Source organism: Ctenopharyngodon idella, chromosome 6, assembly GCF_019924925.1.
Source record: "Ctenopharyngodon idella isolate HZGC_01 chromosome 6, HZGC01, whole genome shotgun sequence".
Lineage (NCBI taxonomy): Eukaryota > Metazoa > Chordata > Actinopteri > Cypriniformes > Xenocyprididae > Ctenopharyngodon > Ctenopharyngodon idella.
This window is the reverse complement of record NC_067225.1, coordinates 28,700,234-28,722,617: the sequence shown is the minus strand read 5'-3', so window position 1 is coordinate 28,722,617 and position 22,384 is coordinate 28,700,234. Positions and strand designations below refer to the sequence as shown.

General features: G+C 36.5%; 1 protein-coding gene across 4 annotated transcripts in view; it reads right to left on the bottom strand.

Annotated features, from left to right (window-relative positions):
• Window positions 1-22: 22 nt before the first annotated feature.
• The window catches only part of phc2b (polyhomeotic homolog 2b (Drosophila)), a 32,408-nt gene continuing 10,046 nt past the window's right edge, over window positions 23-22,384 (bottom strand). For 2 of the 4 annotated variants that reach the window (XM_051896718.1, XM_051896720.1), the window contains exons 2-15: window positions 20,881-21,142; window positions 16,459-16,617; window positions 15,802-15,879; window positions 15,495-15,656; window positions 14,665-14,814; window positions 13,214-13,496; window positions 9,023-9,402; window positions 8,776-8,935; window positions 4,629-4,837; window positions 3,339-3,471; window positions 2,902-3,022; window positions 2,557-2,683; window positions 2,175-2,451; window positions 23-1,104 (exon numbers count right to left, since the gene is read on the bottom strand). In XM_051896718.1, coding sequence (XP_051752678.1) covers window positions 950-1,104; window positions 2,175-2,451; window positions 2,557-2,683; window positions 2,902-3,022; window positions 3,339-3,471; window positions 4,629-4,837; window positions 8,776-8,935; window positions 9,023-9,402; window positions 13,214-13,496; window positions 14,665-14,814; window positions 15,495-15,656; window positions 15,802-15,879; window positions 16,459-16,617; window positions 20,881-21,081 — 2,595 coding nt within the window. In that variant the 5' untranslated portion in view covers window positions 21,082-21,142 and the 3' untranslated portion in view covers window positions 23-949. Of the gene's footprint in view, window positions 1,105-2,174; window positions 2,452-2,556; window positions 2,684-2,901; window positions 3,023-3,338; window positions 3,472-4,628; window positions 4,838-8,775; window positions 8,936-9,022; window positions 9,403-13,213; window positions 13,497-14,664; window positions 14,815-15,494; window positions 15,657-15,801; window positions 15,880-16,458; window positions 16,618-18,169; window positions 18,215-20,880; window positions 21,143-22,384 lie in introns of those variants that run through there. The other 2 variants (XM_051896717.1, XM_051896719.1) reach the window with 2 other exon arrangements.

The window sequence follows — 22,384 nt, the reverse complement described above, 5'->3', positions numbered from 1 at the left end:
GAAAAACAAGAAATTAAACAAGTTCTTTCCTTAAAAATGTTATATTACAAATTTCATTCATCTGATAAATACAGGCATTTCACAAAGCATTGTACTAAAAAAAACAACCCATCATCACAATCATTTCTAGCAACATACAATGACAAATTTGGGCACAATTAAAACCAAACATAGTGTCATTCCCAATATCCAAGACAAATACAATTTAATGTGCATCTCAAAACCAGAGTGCACAGACACACATTGAATAAGGCGCTGTTGACAGGATTTTTTTAAACTGTATCCCTTCCTTTAGGTTCTATCGTTTTTCAGGTTCAAAGTTGAATATTCTGTTACTGTGCTTCTGTTATTCAAGTCTTCTCAAAGTAAATGTGACAGTGAAATAGCACCAGTTTGTTGTGATTCAACTCTGTTACAAATACTCACACACAAAGGTAAGAATAATTTACTTAAACATATTTATACTGTACAAAAGCATCTGGCATGTACAATAAGACAAAATCATACCTGAAAACAACAAATGTACATTCCAGAGATATCTGGGCCAAAATGTGAGATTGTGAAACCACATGATAATATTAGTTGTTTGGACTGCAGCGTTGTTATATGTACATTATCCAAAGATTTTATCTGAGCACCGGTATTGTGATCTTTAAGTCCCAGTTAGAATTCCATTCCAAATCACTAATTCATAATGCCTTCCATTTGGTATAAGTCAATATTTGTGCGGATCTTCATAGGTAGTCGGTCATTTTCTATTCCAGCTGAATTTACTTCAGTTCTTCTCTTGAGGAGGTGCAGTTTTGGGCTTAGCCCCAATTTTTTTATAAAGTTTTTAGATATTATTTTAAAAAAAATGTTGTAGTGCAGTTTGGGGTGCTGTAGTCACTAGGTCAAGTTTAAGTGACATCAGAGGACACACACACAAACACTTACTGCCTTTTTAAGGCTAGGAATCTTTCAGCATGTTTATGCGAGCGAAAATTTTGAGGGCGGGTCCTAATTTAATATTCATGGCACTCATTAGGTGGTCTTCCTTCAGTAGCAGCATGGCCTGTCCATCAATCTCCTGAGCACGAAACTCGTCTGCAATCTCCTGGCAACCTAATTGTGGAGTCACAAAAATTTGCATTATTAAATAGCATATTTGTAAATAAATATATTGTTGTAGATTTTTTTTTTTTCAAAATATCTTTGCATTTATCTTCTTTGTCATCATTAGTGCTGTTAAACAATTAATCGCGATTAATCGCATCCAAAATAAAAGTTTGTATAATATCTGTTTGTGTACTGTGTATAATTATTATGTATATGTATATATTTAAGAAATATTTGCATGTATATACTGTATATATACACTTATATATATAATATATAAATAGAAATATTTAATATATAAATGTAACAGTTTTTTCTTAAATATATACATGCATGTGTGTGTGTGTGTATTTATATATACACAATAATTATACACAGTACACAAACAGATACTATACAAACTTTTATTTTGGATGCGATTAATTGTTTGACAGCACTATTTTGATGACAAAATATCATATCAAATGTGTGTGTGTGCATGTATGTATTTATACGATACCGTTATTACATTTGGGGTCAGTAAGTTTTTGTTTTTGAAAGAAGTCTTTTATGCATTTTATGCTGATTTCATTTGTTAAAAACAGCAATATTGTGAAATATTATTACAGTTTAAAAAAACTGGTTTCTATTTTAATATATTTTAAAATATAATTTATTCCTGTGACGCAAAGCTGAATTTTCAGTCTTCAGTGTCACATGATCCTTCATAAATCATTCTAATATGCTGATATGGTGCTAAAGAATCATTTCTTATTATTATCAATGTTGAAAACAGTTGTGCTGCTTAATATTTTTGTGGAAACCGTGATCTTTTTTTTTTTTTTTTCCCCAGGATTCTTTGATGAACAGAAAGTTCAAAATTTTAAATTTAATTTTTTTTTTTAATTTTTTTAACTTTAGAAAAGTCTTTACTGTCACTTTTGATCAGCTTAATGCATTTTTGCTGAATAAAAGTTAATTTATTTTTTATTTTTGTAAAATCGTACTGACCCCAAACTTTTAAATGGTAGTGTGTGTGTGTATATATATATATATATATATATATATATATATATATATCATAAAAAGCCACTTACCTGGCAAAGAGCGGATGAACTCAAACACCTCTTGCACATTCCATTTGGTGGGGTCGCATGGTAGGAAGTGCTGACTGAGGAGAGGAAGCTCTTCTGGATCGTTACCAGCGACCCCACCTTGAGAAACGATTGGGCCAGAACTGGCTGCAGAAAGCGGGGAAGTTGCTTCCTCATAACTGGAGATATCCGAACAGGGGCTGGACTCTCCTTGACTAGGCTGCGATTGGAGCGGTGAGGATATAGATTCTCCCTGAGATTGCTGAGATACAGAGAGCCGCTGGAAGGATCAAGAATAAAACAAGAGATGAAAATGAGGTAATAACAAAGATAGGATTATTTACTTAATTGTGGCATGCACAACTGGACTAAAGTAGCTGTTCACCTGCTTTTTGGCCTCCCTGCCTCTGGGACTATGAGACCTTCTCCTTCTCCACTTATTTATCTGATTGGGTGTTTTAGTTCTGTCAGGGTGGAACAGACCAATCCGCTTCGTGCAACTAACACTGTATCTGAACAAGAGTGTTGTATGTTAGCATACAGATAAAACTACTGCACATCACAACAATTTTTTATTAGTTATCATTTTGGTAGCAGTTATATCTATAATTTCAGTTATTAAGTATAAGTTCCTAAATGAACCCAAATAAGTGTCATGCAACTTTGTTTAAACATGCATTTCTAGATATTTCCATTAAAAACTTTGTAAAAAATGTTTTGAATCTCTAACCTTTTAGCACAGACCATGGAACAGAAGCGCTTTGAACGTTTGAACTTGTAGGCAAAATCAACCCATCCACAGAGCTCACATGTGAGCTTGGGCTCCTCCGATTCCTCCTGAACCCTTGTGTCTGATGAAGTTAAAAATAATATAAAGTATTAAGCTACAGTTTATTTATGACTAGCTGAAACAAGGTTTGTTTGTAATCTTTGCAATGATGAGGCATTACTACGAAGCTTATCTTTTTGCCGCACCTTCACTACACAACGTTTCAATCGTAAAGTTCACAAACAGGAAATTCCGACTATCTCTCATCAGTAATGCATCATGACGCTCCTTTGTTTCCAATCTTTCAAAACTTTACCCTGATGCATAAAAAAATCATGGATCTTAGAAAAACAGACATGGGCTGCAGTATGTTTGAATCTACTAAATTAAATGTCTACCTTGTTGTCCAACCTCCTCCATGTCTGAGTTTGTGGCACTGAGGGAATTGCTGCTGGCCGTTTTCTCTGGATCTGAGGGAAGCTGCGTGTCTGGTTTCTTGGGGCTGTCTGCCTGCACCGGAGGTCTCTCCACCTGACAATACAGTATTCAAAAGTGATGATGTCAGGGTGATTACTGTAACACTGTGGACACCTTCAACAGATAATATTTTTCTACAGTTTAGTTTGATGGTGTAAATCAGGGCAATTCGCTAATATACAAAGAAAAAACTGATGCTGAAAATAAATGAAAAATTTAATTATTTAACAATAAATAGCGGAATGATTAATACATTTTGAGTTTTAATTTAATTTGTTTTTAAAATTAATTTATATAATTGACTAAATTAATAATAATTGTATTATTATTGTTGCATTATGAATAATAAAATAATATTGTTGTATTGTATTATTATGACTAATAATACTATTATTATTAATACATTAATTTCCATTTTAATATTTTTGTTTTTATAAATCATTATTATTTACTGAATTAATAATACTTGTATTATTTTTGTTGTTGTATTAATTTGTATGAATAGTAATAATAATAATAATATTTTGTTGTTGCATTGTATTCTTATGAATAATAATACAATTATTATTATTAATAAATTAATTTTCAGTTATCATTTTTATTAGTTTATATAAATACATTTTATTATTTACTGAATTAATAATAATAATACTTGTATTATTGTTGTTGTATTAATTTTTGTATGAATAGTGATAATTATAATAATATTGCTGTATTACAATTATTATGAGATAATAATAATATTGTTGTTGTAATGTAGTATTATGAATAACGATACAATTATTATTAAATTAATTTCCAGTTTCAATTTTTTTTAGTCTTTTTTAGTCTTTATAAATATTTGTTATTATTTACTGAATTAATAATAATACTTGTATTATTATTGTTGTATTACATTTTTTATGGTTATTATGATGATAATAATAATATGGTACTATTAAAATTATTATGAATAGTAATAATAATAATAACAATAATAACAATAATATTGTTGCATTTAATTTTCTATGAATAATATTAATAATAATAATAATAATACAATTATTATTATTATTATTATTAATATTACTGTATTTATTTCGAGGTTTAATTGTTATTATTTTTATAATTTTTAACAACTTATGATTCACTGAAACAACAATAGTTATTGCATTATTATTATCATCATGTTGTTGTATTAAATTTGTTTTTGTTTTTTTATTACAACTCACAGGGAATGGCTCAGCTCCCTCCTGGATAACAAACCCCTCGATGACATGCGTGAGGACGTGTGGCTTCACTATGGCTTGAGGTGGCTTGTTCTCGCCGTTTTGTGCCACACTTCCTGTCACAGCTGCCGGAGGCGGCTCGCTTGAGGCTGCCGAGGTCATGGTCGATGTCACCGGTGCTCCCGTGGGGTCACGCGCCGTCTCCACAGAGCCTGGCGGAAAAGAAACAAAGCATCACCATACTCAAACTCATCACCATAGCAACCACAACAACATCAGCAGCACAAATATCAGCAGTCGCCATTGTTTACGGGAAAGCCTGGAAAAGACTGCTGCTGAAAGTAAAATACAAACAGTGAGCTTATAAAGTAGTTTACGAACATTTAAGGAACAGTTAAGCCAAACATTAAAGGAAAATAATATCTCTTAAACCAGTCTGGTTTGCTGGTTTAAGATATTTATGATGATGTTTTTAGTTTTATGAATTTTTATTTCTTCTATGAAACACAAAGGGAGATATTCAGTAACATATTCATAAAAAGCGGCTATAAGAATATTTTAAAGAAAATATCGCTACAAGTACGCACAAAATGTGTTGATCAGTCAAGTGACACTTGAGAGCCAATGGCGTTTGACGTCAAAGACGTCCAACTAGAGCGGCGCCGTAAGACAGCGCCATTTTTAATTTGAACGCAACTGTCTGCCAACGGTATTTTAAACCGAAGGGAAGATTATTAGTCAATAACGACTGCAATTTCATTGTATTCCTCACACAAAGCTATTCAATAACTTCAGAATACTTTCAATATTAAAGTATGGACTACTTTTACGAAGTGTTTTAAGGTTATTCGCTGTCATTTTATGAACAAGTTGTCAAAGAAAGGACATACTGCAGTTCACTGAAGAAATGAAATAACGATGGAACGTCATAATGAGGGTAAGTAAATGATTTGATCTTGTGTGAACTATTACTTGAAGAAACATCCCACCAACGTTAGGCATCTAAAAACTTAAATCAACTAAGAAAAAGTACATCTCTCCTGTTCACACAAGATGCGTCACTGCGTTCAGACTGGCGTCAAAATGCGCGCCTCCTCGAGACCGCTTCGGTTTTCTTTTAAGCCCACTAACCAAAACTACTGGCATCACAACACAAGACATACTGTAGCTTACCGACAAAGCATAATAAAAAGTCATTTCCCGAAGGGGCGCTCTTCAATTCCGTTTCAAAACACGGGGGGAGCCTCATTCCCACACGCCTGTTTCACTGATATCAAAGACAGAATTTCCAGGCACCGCCACGCGTGCGATACTACGCAACATGCAGTGTGCGCTGCTCCTTTTCTAATGCTTCACTCCCACGCACAAGCACATTCTGCCGGAGAGGCGGTTCAGTCTTTCCCTGGATGGCAGCAGCCTCAAGTGGCAGGTCACATGACTCTGTAGAGGTTCAAGAGTCTTTCACTGGCTGGCGGCAGCGACTGTGTCCTTTATATCCCCTATATTGGGCATTATCTCAAGGTAGGTTACACCCTGGTCTAAAACCAGTTTCTGACTGATTCGGCAGGAAGGCTGCTAGTTGTGCCTTTTGGCAGTCAAGGAAGTCTACAGAGTCATGTGACTGGCCCAGAGTCAGTTCTTGTTCATATTACTGTACTCATGGGAATTGCATGCTACTTCCTCTCTTTCTTTGTTAGCAAATCTGATTCACCACATGGGAGTCGAAAGCCTTGTATTTTAAATGAAATAGTGAAAGCCGTATGTGGTATTTGATATAGTGCCCTCAGACTTTGGACATAACCCATACTTGCAATGTATGAATGTCATTGCATTAGATAACAGAATATAAAACACATTAAAGTCAGTTTTGAAATGAGATGGCATAAGCACACATTGCAAGCAAAATGCTACACATAATTTGTTTGACAATACCACTTGATTTATTTTGTGATCTAATGCATTGAAATTTATGAATTTTTTATCAAAATATTTTGGCACCCTTGCAAATTACAATTTTAACTGGTTAGTGTGCTAAACTAGTGTCTTTAGTGATTTCTTCAGAATATCCATTATAAAATATTCAGGTATAGGGATGGGTATGTTGTTTATTTGTTTACTTGGATACAAAAATTAACAGAATTTAATGTTCAGAATTCTGTCTTAATGATGTATTCATCAGGCAAGTTTGTATGTGCATATTTGTAACTGTATTTTGATAGGTGTGAAATAAACAGAAGGTTTAAGGTTTTATATGTGTATATATATAATATATATAAACGGTTAGTTTCTGTCCTTGATACTGATTGGTCAATAGCTGTGTTTTATTCATGGTAAAACACAGCTATGACCGCTTCACCCAACGGATCTGTGTATCACTACACAACACCCTTAGCAACCACTCTTAGCAACGTAAACTGTATGTTCTCAATTGATATTGTTCATTGAAGCTTACTGTATTATGTAGATCTAGAAGAGTATTGTGAGAAAGAGATTGATTGATCGAGTTTATTACCTGCATTCAGATTTAGCATTTTCCTTCAGGTCAGTCCTATGTTCATAATAAATAATCTGTTTAAATGTCCGATGTATTATCTTGTCCTTTTAACAGTTAAGGGGATTTCCCGTGACTGACAGCGCTAGTGAAAGCATTTGTCAGCTGGTCTTGTTCTGTGTTCACAGCAATTCAGTCTTTTCAATGTAAAAGTCTTCGCTACTGAGTGGCACACTCATAAAGACAGTCTTTGCTGCCATCTAATGGCGTAATAATGTAACTTCTGTTGCTGTTCATGGTCAGGGACTATTTTTTCCGGCAGAAAAAAGGCTTTTAGTGAAAGTTTACTTCATGAAAGTTGCATTGATACATATTTTTGGCTTTAATATTGTATTGTGTGATAACCGTTTTATAAAAGCAATAAGGCACTCGAGGCTAGTGCTGTATCGTGAATAAGTCACAGCTTCGCGTCGTGCCTAACAACGCCCTTCAGCCGTGACTTATTCACGATACAGCACAGCCTCTCGTACCTTATTGCTTACATATATAGAACGCATGCAATTAATTTTTTCAATTTAACGTGTTAAAAATATTTAATGCAATTTAATGCAAAGCTGTTTTTTTCTGTCCTTTGGCTGCGCTACAGTATGATCAAGCTATCATTAGCCGCTTTTCCACCGTCAGGCTGAACGTTTCTCATTGCGTAACTGTTCCATTCCGTGTAATCCAGGCCAGCTGGTACGGTTACAGTTTCATTTTTCACTGTGGGGGTGATAACGGCCGCACGTTGGAATGTAATACAAAAGCGTCACTCATTGCCTTGGTAACGCAACGGATTACTGATGATAGGAGATGTAAATAACGACCGCGTTATGGAGGATGATCAGATATTTCTTTTAATTTTATTATTAATTTGTGTCTACGTCACTCAAATAGAGCGCTTAGCCAGCTACGGAGAAACTGGTAGCCAGACAACAGACAAGTGACCAATTGTGAGTGGTGACGTCACTTCACGCATTCTACCAGCACTATTCAGCACGGTTGTCTAAATACAAAGAGAAAATCACTCACTGCTCTTAACTGAATAACTTATGTAGCTCTATATTCAATTTATAATCGAAGAAGAAATTATTCAATTTCTGTATATTTTACCTGTTAGACCTACCTGAAAATCTTAAAGCACTGTTTACAAGGTTACATGGGTCAAAAACAACATTTTTGCAGGGCAGATAAAAATCTGAGCCAGTAGAAACAAACCTCAGCGTTGAACCGTCATATACTAAAGGCACAGCTAAATGTGACATTTATTACAATTGGTTTATGTGAAGATTGTTTTAAGTTCACTTAAATTAAAAGTCGTTATATTTTTAAAAACTATTAAATGTTAAAAATTATAGCTTTCAATTATACTATAATGTTGAATGGCTATAATTAATGGCTAAAATTGAGAAGAAAAAAAATCAGTATCACTTCTCACTCAGTGATACTGGCCTTCATTCATAGTGCTTAGTAAAAAGATGCTAAATATAAACTAAATATTTAAAATATACTGTCTTTATATTTTTATAAAATATACTTTAATCAATTAACAGTGTCTCTATTGTTGATAATTGCATAGGCTATGTTTTATCAAACATAGACTCTTGTTGGCCACTGTACCTTGTGTTTGAGATGTAGCGTTAACAGTGTCAGCTTTGGATTGTTCAGGGGGGTCGGTGCCTTGGGTCGTAGTGGATGGTTGCATTTGTACTGGTGGGCAGATCTCTCTTACCACCAAAGAGGTGGGCTTCTCCTTGTCATCCTGAGCCAGTCTTGAAGCCTAAATAGGATAAAAGTAGTTAGTTGCTTTTGAATTGTCTACAATATCTTTAATCTACTATAAGGCTCTAATAAGGGAGTCCCTTACCTGGCTTTGTGCAGGTTGGATTTGGAGATTGATGGCTGTCAGTTGGACCGGTTGAGCTTTAGCATGGGCCAGGCCCATGTGTGTGCCGTGCTGGTTAACTGCATGGTGGCTTATAGTTGAATGGAAGATGGTGGCCTGTTGACTTTGAGCTGAGACCTGATTGTGAAGTGCTGGTTTGGGCAAAACTGGAATGATCCCTGCTACAGATGAGGTCTGGGCGGAGCTCTGAATGCCCAGTGAGGCTGTCTGTTGGTGGGGCTGGACAGAGGCGGTCTGCAGTAACTGAGGCTGGGTTCTAGAGGTGGGTGGGGCTTGTGGTTGAATGACAAACTGTTGCGGTTGCTGCTTAATCAGGGCCTGAGGCTGGATTTGGGCATACGCTGGAAGGACAAACACTTATTATTACATACACATACTGTTTCACATGACTACACATTAAACTGACAGTTGCGAATATAAAATGACAGCAACATGCACATGGAATTTCATACATTTATACAATGTTTTTTCAAGCTGGCATAGGTAAATTCCTAAAGTGCTCAGGTTTCCCACAGTTATGGAAAATGTCAGGGAATTTTAAAATTGTGTTTTCCAGTAATTTCTATAATCAATATGCTCGCTTATTATTATTATTTTTTTTTATTAATTAATTAAACAATGTTCTTGTTAAAGTTACATGCTTTCAAGCCATTAGTGAATTCTGATTTGTAAGCAAATTCAATTGAGAATCGGTCTGAATATAAATTATTCTGTAAAATGATTATCCAGTAAATCACAAACATTTGGAAAGTTCATGGAAAAGTCATGTCAGTTCATTGGTCAAAAAGTGTTGAACCCTGACTGATGTCAATAAAATTATTTATATATATAACTCAATTTATTTATTTATTTATTCCTATTATTTATTTTATTTTATTTATCTGCTAACATTAGTCTCTGTGCTTGGGTTTTCCAGTACAACTTCTGTATCCAGGACTACGGCAGTGGAAACTGGATGAGTTTAAAACTGTGATTAGGTGTTTGACTGGAGGACTTGCAGGAAAGTGTGTTAAAATTTAATATTATCTCAGCAGGAGAACATTCAAACACAAAAACCTTAAGAGTTGGGCACATTGAGATCACAACCTCAAAAGTTTATGAGCAGTAAAGGAATCTGAAAAACTCCAACTGGAAAGTTAGCTAGCATGTGGTTTTTATGTTTTTATGTTTTTATATATATATATATAATATAATATGCGCGTGTGTGTTCTGTCACTTGAAATGTACACCGGATATGTGAAGCAGACGTCAGGAACAAATACAGTCTTTCTTTGAAACTCTTAATAGCAAACAGAAAAAGTTCAGTGTGGGAATGTTCTTCCGTCTAATGTGAATGGTGTGGGATGGTGTGTTCAGATGACTCAATCCTCTGTGCTCACTTTCTCTCACTCTCTCTTTCTCCCGGATGTTCAGAATAAGGAGTTGATGAGTTATTCCCTGCAGAGCGCAACCCTGGAAAACCCCGAAATTTCCTGCCGAACGTTCAGCTATATGCAAAGCCACAATACATAACACATTAAAACAATGACATATGCTTGGAGACATACAAGATGTACCTTTTCTCACATGTTGGGCCATATTAGATCTCTTAAATATCTCAAATGTTTCTCTCACACAGCAATGAGATTAAATGGAGAGCGAATTGAGACTTTGCTTTTCCTGACATGAGACCCATGTAATCTGGTATGAGTTTCCATAGAGTTCCAGAAGAGATCAATGTCTCAAACTGTTCTCAGCTTAACTCCATTAGAGAAGAGAAGAGAAATCTTTGAATAAGGTTTTCCTATATGGGTGCATTTGCTCTACAATAAGTACTTTTCACTTATTTTGAGGGCACAGCAGCGGTATGTTAATGTCTGTGGCTCTTTCCTTCTTTCTTTTAACAAGCCCTCTAGTGTGTGGTTGTATTTGATACTAGAATTAGTATCAAAATAGAGAGTCGAATACACTTTATATAAACAGTTTTTACTGGTTTAGACTTTACCAGTTCCAAAAAAAAAGCAAGGAGTGAAATCTCACAATCAGCTGGCAATCATATTCTCAATTTTTTAAAACCAAAATATCCAATCCAATCTCTTTCCAATATCCACGTTCACATTATTTTTAATCTTAGGGCACATTTACACTACAATGATGTACTAAAACAAAAAATTTTGTGTACAGAGGACAACGTTGTCAAAATGATCCCCGTTCACACAGATCCTCGAAAACTATTAGAAACGCTGTATTATTTATGTCAGGCCAGTAGTTTGTAAAGGAAAATGACGTCACTGTTTTCACAAATTCACGTTTTTGTAGTTTACACTGAGACAATAATGGTATAGTTTTCAAAGATTTGCACTTTTAAACACGTTTTTGGGATTCAGTTTACATTTTTTAAGCCCCCAAAATGTCGTTGTCATGTAAATGAACAAAACACCAAAACCAAAACACAAAATAAGTTTTCCGTTTTTAATTGAAAACGGTGGTGTGTAATTGGCCCCTGATATTCAGATTTTAAAAACATTAGAACATAAGCAAACTGGCAAGATTCAACTAAGAGAATAATAGCCTGGGATGACTTTCCAGATCTGTGAATATCATTAATGCACAAGGGGAATCATAACACGCATCACATCAGCTCTCTGGAGCACACTTCCATGGAAACTACATCCTAACACACATCAGGTGGCTTTTTACCCTTCCTCTCCACTGAGGCTCAGTTGGACCCTCTCAAACACACTTTTTGTTTAATCAAGTCAAAGCTTGTTCAAGCTTGATTCATTCTGTTATTTGTGTATGTATACACTGGCATACACCTTACACCTGCAAATGATCACTGACATGTAAAGAAATACAGCTCTCCTAATGAGAGTGAAGTGAGTTTTTATATGAATGCACAAATGTAGCTACATTTAAAGACAAGCAGTTTCATTTCCCGTTTACGTATTTAGCCAGTAGTCTTTATCTTAACACAGCCATCAATTTATATATATATTATTACATTTACATGGGAGCTAGGTAACCAGGGTCGAAAATTAACTTTTTGCAGTAGTAGATGTACTGTGAAAAGTTCCTTTTTTTTTCTTTTTTTTCTTTTTTTGACTGGATGTGAAAAATGTATTTTGCATTATATTGCATTACATTGCATTATACAATATAATATATAATTGTACAATGCGTTTTATAGTAGTTTTTGTTGTAAAAATAAAAAGAAAGAAAAGAGGTAATTTAAGGTTTTCTTAGATTTTTATGTATTTGCTTTAATTTGGTCACATAAACTGCTATTTGGTCATACATAAACATAACCAAAACTCCTGAAGGCTTGTTTTTACTTTACTTGGCACTTGACTGGTGCAAATTTTTGACCCTGGAGCTACTGGAGATACTTTCTTCTTCTTTTGTAATAATCAGAGGCCTTTTTTGTATCTTCTACAAAAGCATAACTAAAAGCATAGCACAGTCCCTACTCCCGAGTCCCTACTGGCCTCGACACGCCCAGGTACCTGCTTATAAATATGCAGGATAATTGCCCTGTGTGAGCTGTTATGATTAGAGACCAGTAGAATGATGGATGGCGTGCATGTCAGATGTTGACGGGCACTAAAATACTCATCTGCGAACGTGTGTGCCCTTCAAAGGCCATGTATGCGTTAATACGTTTGAGCATAAGCCATGCAGGACAAATGTAGCCTTGGGTGGATTTCTCCTTTCTTTGGTACTTACTTAGTGTGTGACATGATGGATTGACAAGTGAAGTTGGAACTTATTAGAGTGAAAACATGTCAGAAAACATTTCTGTTTAAGTGAACCTTTCTGGCCCAGTGTGCACACACAACAATTTCTGGACCACAAAACGTGCTTGACGGAAACATTACTAGATCAAATATCAACCAAAGTGAGAGACAATACTAGAAGTAACTATATTTGTTGTTGAGCATCTTTGTGGAGGACACCTGAGTGAAATTGAGGGGAACTAACTTCCTCATTGCAAAAAATGCCCCAGAATCATGATGATAGTTTATAGAAAAGCTCTAATATAATTTCTTTGCAGATGTATACTGTTGTCATATTTTTTTGCTGAATGCAATAGCATTCAGACCGCCTAAGTGTGGGTTAAGTGTCCTAATATTTTTGGGGGTTACTGTATAGGCCATATGGGTCTGAGTTTACCTGGTGCGATTAAGGGATGTGAAGAGGTGACATTACGACTCATGTTAACTGCTTTCATCTCTGTTTGTCCCTCCTCTTCCTTCTTCGTGCCACCCGAGGAAGCAGTGTTCAAGTTGCCTTTTCCAACACCAGTGCCTGAGCTGGAAGCACTCTGGCAGGGTGTCTTGATGAGCGGGGTGGGCTGAATGGAGACGGGGGTCTGCTTTAAACTCAGTGCCTGGAGGCCTGAGGACTGAGAAGTGGAAGACGCCCCCTGCTGGTTGCGCAGGGCAAGGTTCTGCACCTATGAAAGTAATAAATATCAATGAACATTTGAATTCAAATGTTACGGAGCCCTGCACATGACATGCAAGAAAAAAGTAAATCGTGCGCACGATTTACTAATTCGTTCCCTCGATTTACTAAATCATGCACACGATTTACTAATTCCAGTGTTGCCAACTGCTTTCAATTGAAAGTAGCTAAAACTGTTACTAAGTGTCGCTAGATGACATCATAATGGCGAGTTCACTGATCTATATAAATATAGATCAGTGGACGAGATAATAATCCAAATAAGGTTTGTCCAAGAAGTAGTTAGATATGTGGCTAGGCTTTTGAAAAAAGTCTCAAAGGGGGCGTGGAAGTCGTTAAATCTATCGACAAAATCACTAAACTGGCAACACTGACTAATTTGTTCCTTCAATTTACTAAATCGTGCTCATGATTTACTAATTCGTTCCCTCGATTTATAGATTGTGTGCATGATTTAGCAAATCGAGAGAACAAATTAGTATATCGTGCACACGATTTAGCCTAATATTTTTTCCCTGTATGTCATTTATGGGGCTCTGTACAAATATATTCAAAACATTTGAATTGTAGTATTTGAAAAGTAAATATTTTGCATGTAAATACCTAGGCTAACTATCCTAAAGTAAACATTATCCCTATTGGAATTTCTTTTACAATTTGGAGACAATCATAATGATCCTAATTCTAATGTAATCAAATAAGAATCTTTAAAAAATGATCCTACTGCATAAACTGGATTTTTTTTTTAATTGGATTTACTGGATTTTTTTTTATTGCATTGGACATATACAGGCTTTATTGACAAACATAACACAGTGTTCTAAAAGGTCAAGTTACAAAATATAAAATATAGTTTTTGTGTTGTGCTATATTGGAAACCTATACGATTCTATTAGGATCCTTTAGGATTGGTTCTTTCAAAAGTAATTCTGGATAAAAGTGTCTGCTGAATTAATGGATGTGCAGTAAATGGAATGGTTCCAAATTATAATTGAAATACCAAGTAATCCTGTAAATATTCTTTTGTTCAATACATCCGCAATTGTATTCAAAAAGATATTTGTTTTGAGCACAGCATATTCACGAATACAAATGAGAAATGTTTGAATAATCATGGGTACTTTTGGATGTGCATGTATTACAGTATATGTGTGCACCTGTGCAGAGGCAGACTGTGTGTTATTGGTTGCATTAGTGTCAGACTGTAGAGCAGTTACTGTAGCTGTAGGAGCCAGGATCAGCTGAGGGGACAGAGGGACGGCTCGGCCCAGACTCCTGGCTACATGCACAAGATTACTTTGTTGAGCCTAAAATAATCACACATAAACATGCTCATTGTCAATTAAATGTCAAATGTTTAACGACCTTTTCTTTAGTACATTATAATGATTAAAACCCTCTAATAAATTTTAAGGATGGTGCTTAGGTGTGAACAAAACAGTGAAAAGCAACATAGATTGATAGGCCAGCATGTCAGTTTTTGGCTTTATAACATAAAAATAATTGGAGTTATCAGTAATGGTCAAGCAGCGTAACTCTACAAAAAATTATTATAGGTCAGTTAGAAGGAATATGGAGTGTTATTGTTCCCTGATTTTAACATCTTAAGGTGATACATGGGGCAACTTTTTGAGCAATGTTGCTGGGCAATGTTCCCGAGTGATGCTTGGGCACTTTCCCATTGAGAATGGGCAACAAATTTTGATCTAAAGTATCCAGATAGAAATTTGTTGCCCATTCTCAATGGGAAAGTGCCCAAACGTAATCGCTCGGCAGCATTGCCCTGCAACATTGCTCAAAAAGTTGCACTGTGTATCATTAACTTTGGTTGGGTGAACTTGAGTAAAAAAATATATTGTTTAAACCAATTATCAGCGGCCTAATTTAGCTGAGTTCATCCTACTTATTTCTGGCATATATAAAGTATATAAAACATCTTCACAAATATTAAAAACTCTTGTGTTTGTGAGTATACAGCTGTGCTCACCATCTGTGCCCGTAGGTACATTTGAGCTTGGCTGGCTGTCAGGGTGGAGCTTGAGGTGTTGCCTAGCAACACTGCTTGCTGGGAGATCCCAGAGGGGGCGGAGTTTACACTCTGGGCACGACTAATCAGCTGAGCAGCAGCAGGGGACGTGGTTAAATTAATCTATGGGAATAAGAGAGACAGAGTTGTGACATGAGCAGCCTGGATGTTATGTCACATGCAAAAACAGAATATCATAACCAGTACAAGATATTGACGTGATTATAATGTGCATATTTTTAATGGATGCATCAAAATAAAAGCTTACTGTGGTCTGTGATGTTCCACTCTGGGTAGATGAGGTCCCATTCTGGTTTGAATTCTGCCTGCCGGCTGCTAAACTGGCCTGAGAGGGAGAAAACATGACAGACACACAGAGTAAGAGTGTATTTGTGTGCATTATGCTTATGTCTTGCTTAGGGCTGGGACAATAAATCAGTGCATCACGAATCAAGAAATTATTCTGGATCGATTCTGACATTTTCCAAATTTCTCTCTCAAATCAATTCTGAGCTTAGTTTTTAACAGCACGTGGCACTGCGTGTTTTAGAAACAGCCGTACTCTGCTTGCTTCCAATTCCTTACACACACCACTTGAACCTTCTGTAAAATAATCATTCATACAGTTCGAAAAGGTTGAATTACAAGGGTGCAGTGGGCTGTTTACATTAATCTTGTGTCATAAAAGCATTCTGAGGTGCAAATATATTCTCAGACTCAGCTGAACGCATGAGCGCTCGTCTTCATGAGCATTTGAGCGTGCGGTTAAAAATTAATCTAGAGCGCCATTTTCTGTTAAAACCTAAGCTCAGAATCTATTCGAGAGAGAATCGCAATGCTTCTGGAAATCTCAGAAATCTTGAGTGATGCATCGATTTATTTTCCCAGCCGTAGTCTTGCTATATGAGACTACATGCTGACCGACCTGCTGCACCGCTGCGAGGCTCTGGAGCTGCGCTGTGCTGAGGTGCTGCTGCTGCAGGGCTGCCGTTTGCAGCATCAAATGCTGCTGTTGAGCCGCATACATCTGCTGTAGATACTGCGCCGCTGTGCTGGGCTGCCTATTTAGAGCCTGCTGGATCACCTACCATTCAAGAGAGACAGAGAAAGAGTTAGAAACCAGATTAGATCTCCTTAAAGGTGCAGTAAGCGATTTCTGAGAAACGCTGTTGAAAGTTGATGAGACCGAGCACCACAACACATTTGTAGCTAATCAGCAGTAGGGGGCGTATACACTCATGATGGGGGATTTGAGAGAAAAGAGGGAGATTTGTAGAAAGACTGTAGAAAGAGAGATGGCTAAGAGACATTACAAAAGAGAAAAGTTCAGAGGAAAAGCTTTACAGCGCTGGAGAGACCTGAGCAGGAAGGCCAGAAAATGCACCCTGAGGTTGCGTTGTTTCTGCTCTATACATGAGTAACACGTATAGTTTGGTTTTGAAATGTTTCACAGTACAAAGATATGTTGTTATTGTAATGTGAGCTGCTGGTGACTAACAACAACAATGCTCTTTTTTTTTTTTGTTCTTCCTTGTCATTCGTTCATCATCATCTTCACTTTTCGTTCATCATCTTCACTTTATTTTTCGCAAAGCATTATTTTGCTTTGTTTCAGCTATAAAGAGACATCCACTCTTGCATTGCGTGTTCCTGCATTTTGGAGGAGGAGCAATGAAGGGAGGGGTGTGTTTGTTTGGGTTGATTTCAAATATCAAGTGTTTCTCAGAAATCGCTTACTGCTCCTTTAATATCTCAATTGTTTCACATGGAGAATAATGAGATTAAATTGAGTGAAAATGGAGACATTAGCTCAAGTCTCAATATTTTTTTTTTTCTGAGAAAATGACCTTGGTAATCTCACATTGTCAGTAGTGTCTCAAACTGTTCTCAGATTTGCCAAGATACCAAAGTCTGCAAAAAAAAAAGTCAGAGATCTCAATATGAACTCAACCATTTCTCATCAGTTTAGTTTAAGACAGATCTACATTAGTTTTATAGCTCTGTATACTTGCTATGTCAACAATTGTCTAACGTGTTTCTTGTATTCACCTTAAGAAGTTTGACAGAAACATCTGAGACAAAGCTGATACTTAAATCATAAATAGCTGCAAGTTGCATGATGTGATTCAAGGTGGTGTCAAATATTTGTATGGCAGATTGCAATTCTAAACTTTTAATGTTCCCTGAGCAACTGTTTTGTTTTTTTCCAGCATTTGTCTCCTCCTTTTGGGCAGAAAATGAACTGCAACAAGCTAGAAAGAAAACTAGATCTCTGATGTTTAATATGATTATATTATCATAAAATTAATTTAATATTTAGATGTTTAACATTAACCACAGTATTACAAGGCTTGTTAATACACATATGCTAATACATGAACTCAATAAAACAATAACACATTTATATTGTATAGGATAACGGTTACATTTTATATTTATATGCAACCAAATATATATTTTTACATCCAATATAAAAATTCAATAATAATGTTATTTAAAAATGATTGCAAACCATGTGCACAAGAAATGAACACCTACCTATTTTAACAGTTCTGTAATATTGATCTTGAGCTAACATCCCATAACAACATGGAAAAAAAGCATTCGGACCAAAATCACAAAAGATGCCAAAATACCTGAACAAATAGCAGACGCTCAAACAACATTTTCAGTATATGTTGATGATAGTGTAGATAAGTTCATCGGTCTCATCACTGATGGTACCTTCTTATCGTTTTCTCCCAGCTCAATATAATATGTTCTGCTTCATCCTGTTTGTCTCATCCTTTATGTCCTTACTGAACTGCCCACAACTGCACAGTTGCTAGGCAACAGGCATCCTGACCCTTGGTCTTGGCATGAGTAAAGTGCAGCCTGAATGGAGTTTAATGTTCATACTGCTTGTGTCTGATCATGCACTGATCTGAGACTACTCTGACTATAGCAGCTGGGTCTTTCCTGTTATATATATATATATATATATATATATATATATAATAGTGGAGGCAAGGGAGGCAGTGCCTCCTTTAGAAAAAATTGGATGAGAAAATAATCCATATTACAAAAATAAAACAATGCAAATATTACAAAATGTGACATTAAAAAAACAAGTTTTTCTAAAGTAGCAATGTCTCACAGCGACATCAGCATGTAAAGTTACAGCAGGAGTCCTCGACTTTCTTGCCTCCCCTGAGCCCATTGAGTTTAACAGCCCCGCTACAGCATGCAGTGGGTTTGTTGGGTGGTGATTGAGAATGAATGGGGGAAAATCACGTGAGAGGAGGCAATGCCTCCATCGTGCTGTGATGTGATTGGTTATGATTGGATATGATTGGTTTATGCGATAAATCCCGTCTCTTGTTTTCATGCACGTTCGTGAATTGGAATGAACAAAATGATGGGAAGACTAATTTAAAAACTTGAAATGGCCTGAAAACATCTTGGTATATATATATTACTATATTTCAAATAGTATTGGAAGACCCCTCCAAATCATTGAATTCTGGTGTTCTAATCACTTCCATGGCCACAGGTGTATAAAATCAAGCACCTAGGCATGCAATCTGCTTCTACAAACATTTGTGAAAGAATGGGTCGCTCTCAGGAGCTCAGTGAATTCAAGCGTGGTACCGTGATAGGTTGCCACCTGTGCAATAAGTCCATTCGTGAAATTTCCTCACTACTAAATATTCCACGGTCAACTGTTAGTGGTATCATAACAAAGTGGAAGCATTTGGGAACAACAGCAACTCAGCCACGAAGTGGTAGGCCACGTAAAATCACAGAGCGGGGTCAGCGCATGAAGTCGCCAACTTTCTGCAGAGTCAATAGCTACAGACCTCCAAACTTCGTGTGGCCTTCAGATTAGCTCAAGAACAGTGTGTAGAGAGCTTAATGGAATGGGTTTCCATGGCCGAGCAGCTGCATCCAAGCCTTACATCACCAAGTGCAATGCAAAGCATCAGATGCAGTGGTGTAAAGCACGCCGCCACTGGACTGTGAAGTCTGCTGGACTGAGCAGTGAAGACGTGTTCTCTGGAGTGACGAATCGCGCTTCTCTGTCTGGCAATCTGATGGACGAGTCTGGGTTTGGCGGTTGCCAGGAGAACGGTACTTGCCTGACTGCATTGTGTCAAGTGTAATGTTTGGTGGAGGGGGGATTATGGTGTGGGGTTGTTTTTCAGGGGTTGGGCTTGGCCCCTTAGTTCCAGTGAAAGGAACTCTTAATGCTTCAGCATACCAAGACATTTTGGACAATTTCATGCTCCCAACTTTGTGGGAACAGTTTGGGGATGGCCCCTTCCTGTTCCAACATGACTGCGCACCAGTGCACAAAGCAAGGTCCATAAAGACATGGATGAGCGAGTTTGGTGTGGAGGAACTTGACTGGCCTGCACAGAGTCCTGACCTCAACCTGACAGAACACCTTTGGGATGAATTAGAGCGAAGACTGCGAGCCAGGCCTTCTCGCCAACATCACTGCATGACCTTACAAATGCGCTTCTAGAAGAATGGTCAAAAATTCTCATAAACACACTCCTAAACCTTGTGGAAAGCCTTCCCAGAAGAGTTGAGGCTGTTATAGCTGCAAAGGGTGGGCCAACTCCATATTAAACCCTACGGATTAAGAATGGGATGTCATTAAAGTTCATGTGCACGTAAAGGCAGGAGTCCCAAAACTTTTGGCAATATAGTGTATATATATATATATATATATATATATATTACCACAGTTTTAAAGATGGAAATGTAATTTTTTTTTTTACACAATTAAGTGAACATAGGGGGTGAGGTTGAAATAATTTAAGTACTTTGGATTGATCGGATGTTGCCATTTTTCAATTTGTCATGTGGAGCACTTTATATATGATTTGGGCTATACATTATTATTAATATTATTATTATTAAATAATAAAAATTGTTATTGATAATGTACTTGAATGTGATAATGTACTAAATCTAGCAACAGTGCCTAATTCCCAGCCATTTAAGTTACAAGTTGAGAGAGGTGAGTCAATAATGAACCACCACATTCCACAGCCGGGGAAAGATTATGAATATGAATATTTCTGAGGCATCTTCATTGTCTTTCCTCCTCAATCTGCTTTTCCTTTTCATATACACACCAGCAGATGGCAGTATGGACTTGAAGTCAATTAAACCTTTAAGCAAGAAAAAGTGATGTGTGGTGCAATGCAGTGATTGGATTAATACAAGAAGGTTTGACATGGAAAAAGGTGGTGTTTGTAAACATGAACAAAAACATTATAAACACAATGTATTTGTGAACTCAGTTGTCTATATTTAAACTGATTGATTGATTCTGCCAAATGGTTGTTTCACGCACCTGTACAGTCTGTCGGTCGGGTATTCCGCTGTATACAGATATCTGTGGAACGGCCTGTCTTCCGCTGCTCGTGCTGCTGCTGGTGGAGATGACAGTGCTGGCAGTGGAGGCACTGGTGGTGCCCGTGGAGTTTGTGGTGGAGGTACTGGTCCCCGTAGTGCTGCTGGCACTGGAGGCAGGAGTGCTCTGCTCACCCTCCATTGTCCCGCCCCGATGCCTCACCTTTGAACCACGACCGCCCCGCTGCCAAACTCGACGCAAGCTGAGAGAGACAGAGAACAAGAATTTGAAAACTCCTGTTGCTAAAATTCTCTTCCATAGAACAATGATGGTATCAGAATAAAATACCACAGTTTCTAGCTGATAGTTAAGAAATGTGATGCGCTAACAAAAAGAGTACCAGGGTAGTGCCGTGTTTTTTGAACATGCACCATGGTAATACCATAATATTCTTTGAAATACTTTGGAGTATCATGTAAATGCCATGGTCTATGTATATATGACAATAATTAAATAGTATGTTAAATGGCAATGTACCATGGTAATACCATTTGATACCTTCACAGTACTTGTAAAGGTAGATAAAAAGAGGGGGGAAGAGCAAAATACAAACACATAAAGTTCTGAGTTGGTATCCACAGATGTTAACATTACTTCATTCACATACTGTACTTTGATGAAAATTACATTATAATTGCATTTGAGTTCATCCCATTGATTTTAATGTTACATTTCAGTAAATCTTTTTTTCAGCAGTCTCCTGTTACCACCACATTGACGGCCGTGGAAGATCGATAAGACAGAAGAAGAGTTGCCCATGTCAAGATGCGATACAGCACCACATTAAAGGATGCCAAACAAAACTTGCATCAACAAAACATTACTTTTTTTGGTTCAATCTTTTTATTATTATTAAAACATCTGGGTTCAATACAAACTAAGCTTGTTAGCAGGTTGTCTTTTACCACAGTCAGATAATTTAAACTTAATTTAATTTCCATTTACAGTAATGCACTTACAACGGAAGTATATGGGTCAAGAAACCAGTATGCACCAGAATAACAAAGTTATTTTGAAAGTATAGCCATAAATCTCAAATATTATGTACTTGCTAACATGAGACTAATGTAATTAAATCACTAACTAACCTTGTCTCTGCAACTTTACATCCACTTTTGATATCCTACAAAACTTGCTAAACAAGAAAGGACTGTTTGTTTACAAAAAATCCATCCACAGGAATGACATTGTTGATGCATAATCAGTTTATCCAGAAAGTTCATCCTCCTAGAAAAGTAGTCCCACTTCTTACAATCAGGATCAGTATTTCTTTTAAAGAAATTTGTACTTTTATTCAGCAAGGATGCATTAAATGACCAAAAGTGACAGTAAAGACATTTCTATTGTTACAAAAAAAAATTATATTTTTCAAATAATTCTGTTCTTTTGAACTTTCTATTCATTGAAGAATCCTGAAAAACATTGTACCATGGTTTCCATAAAA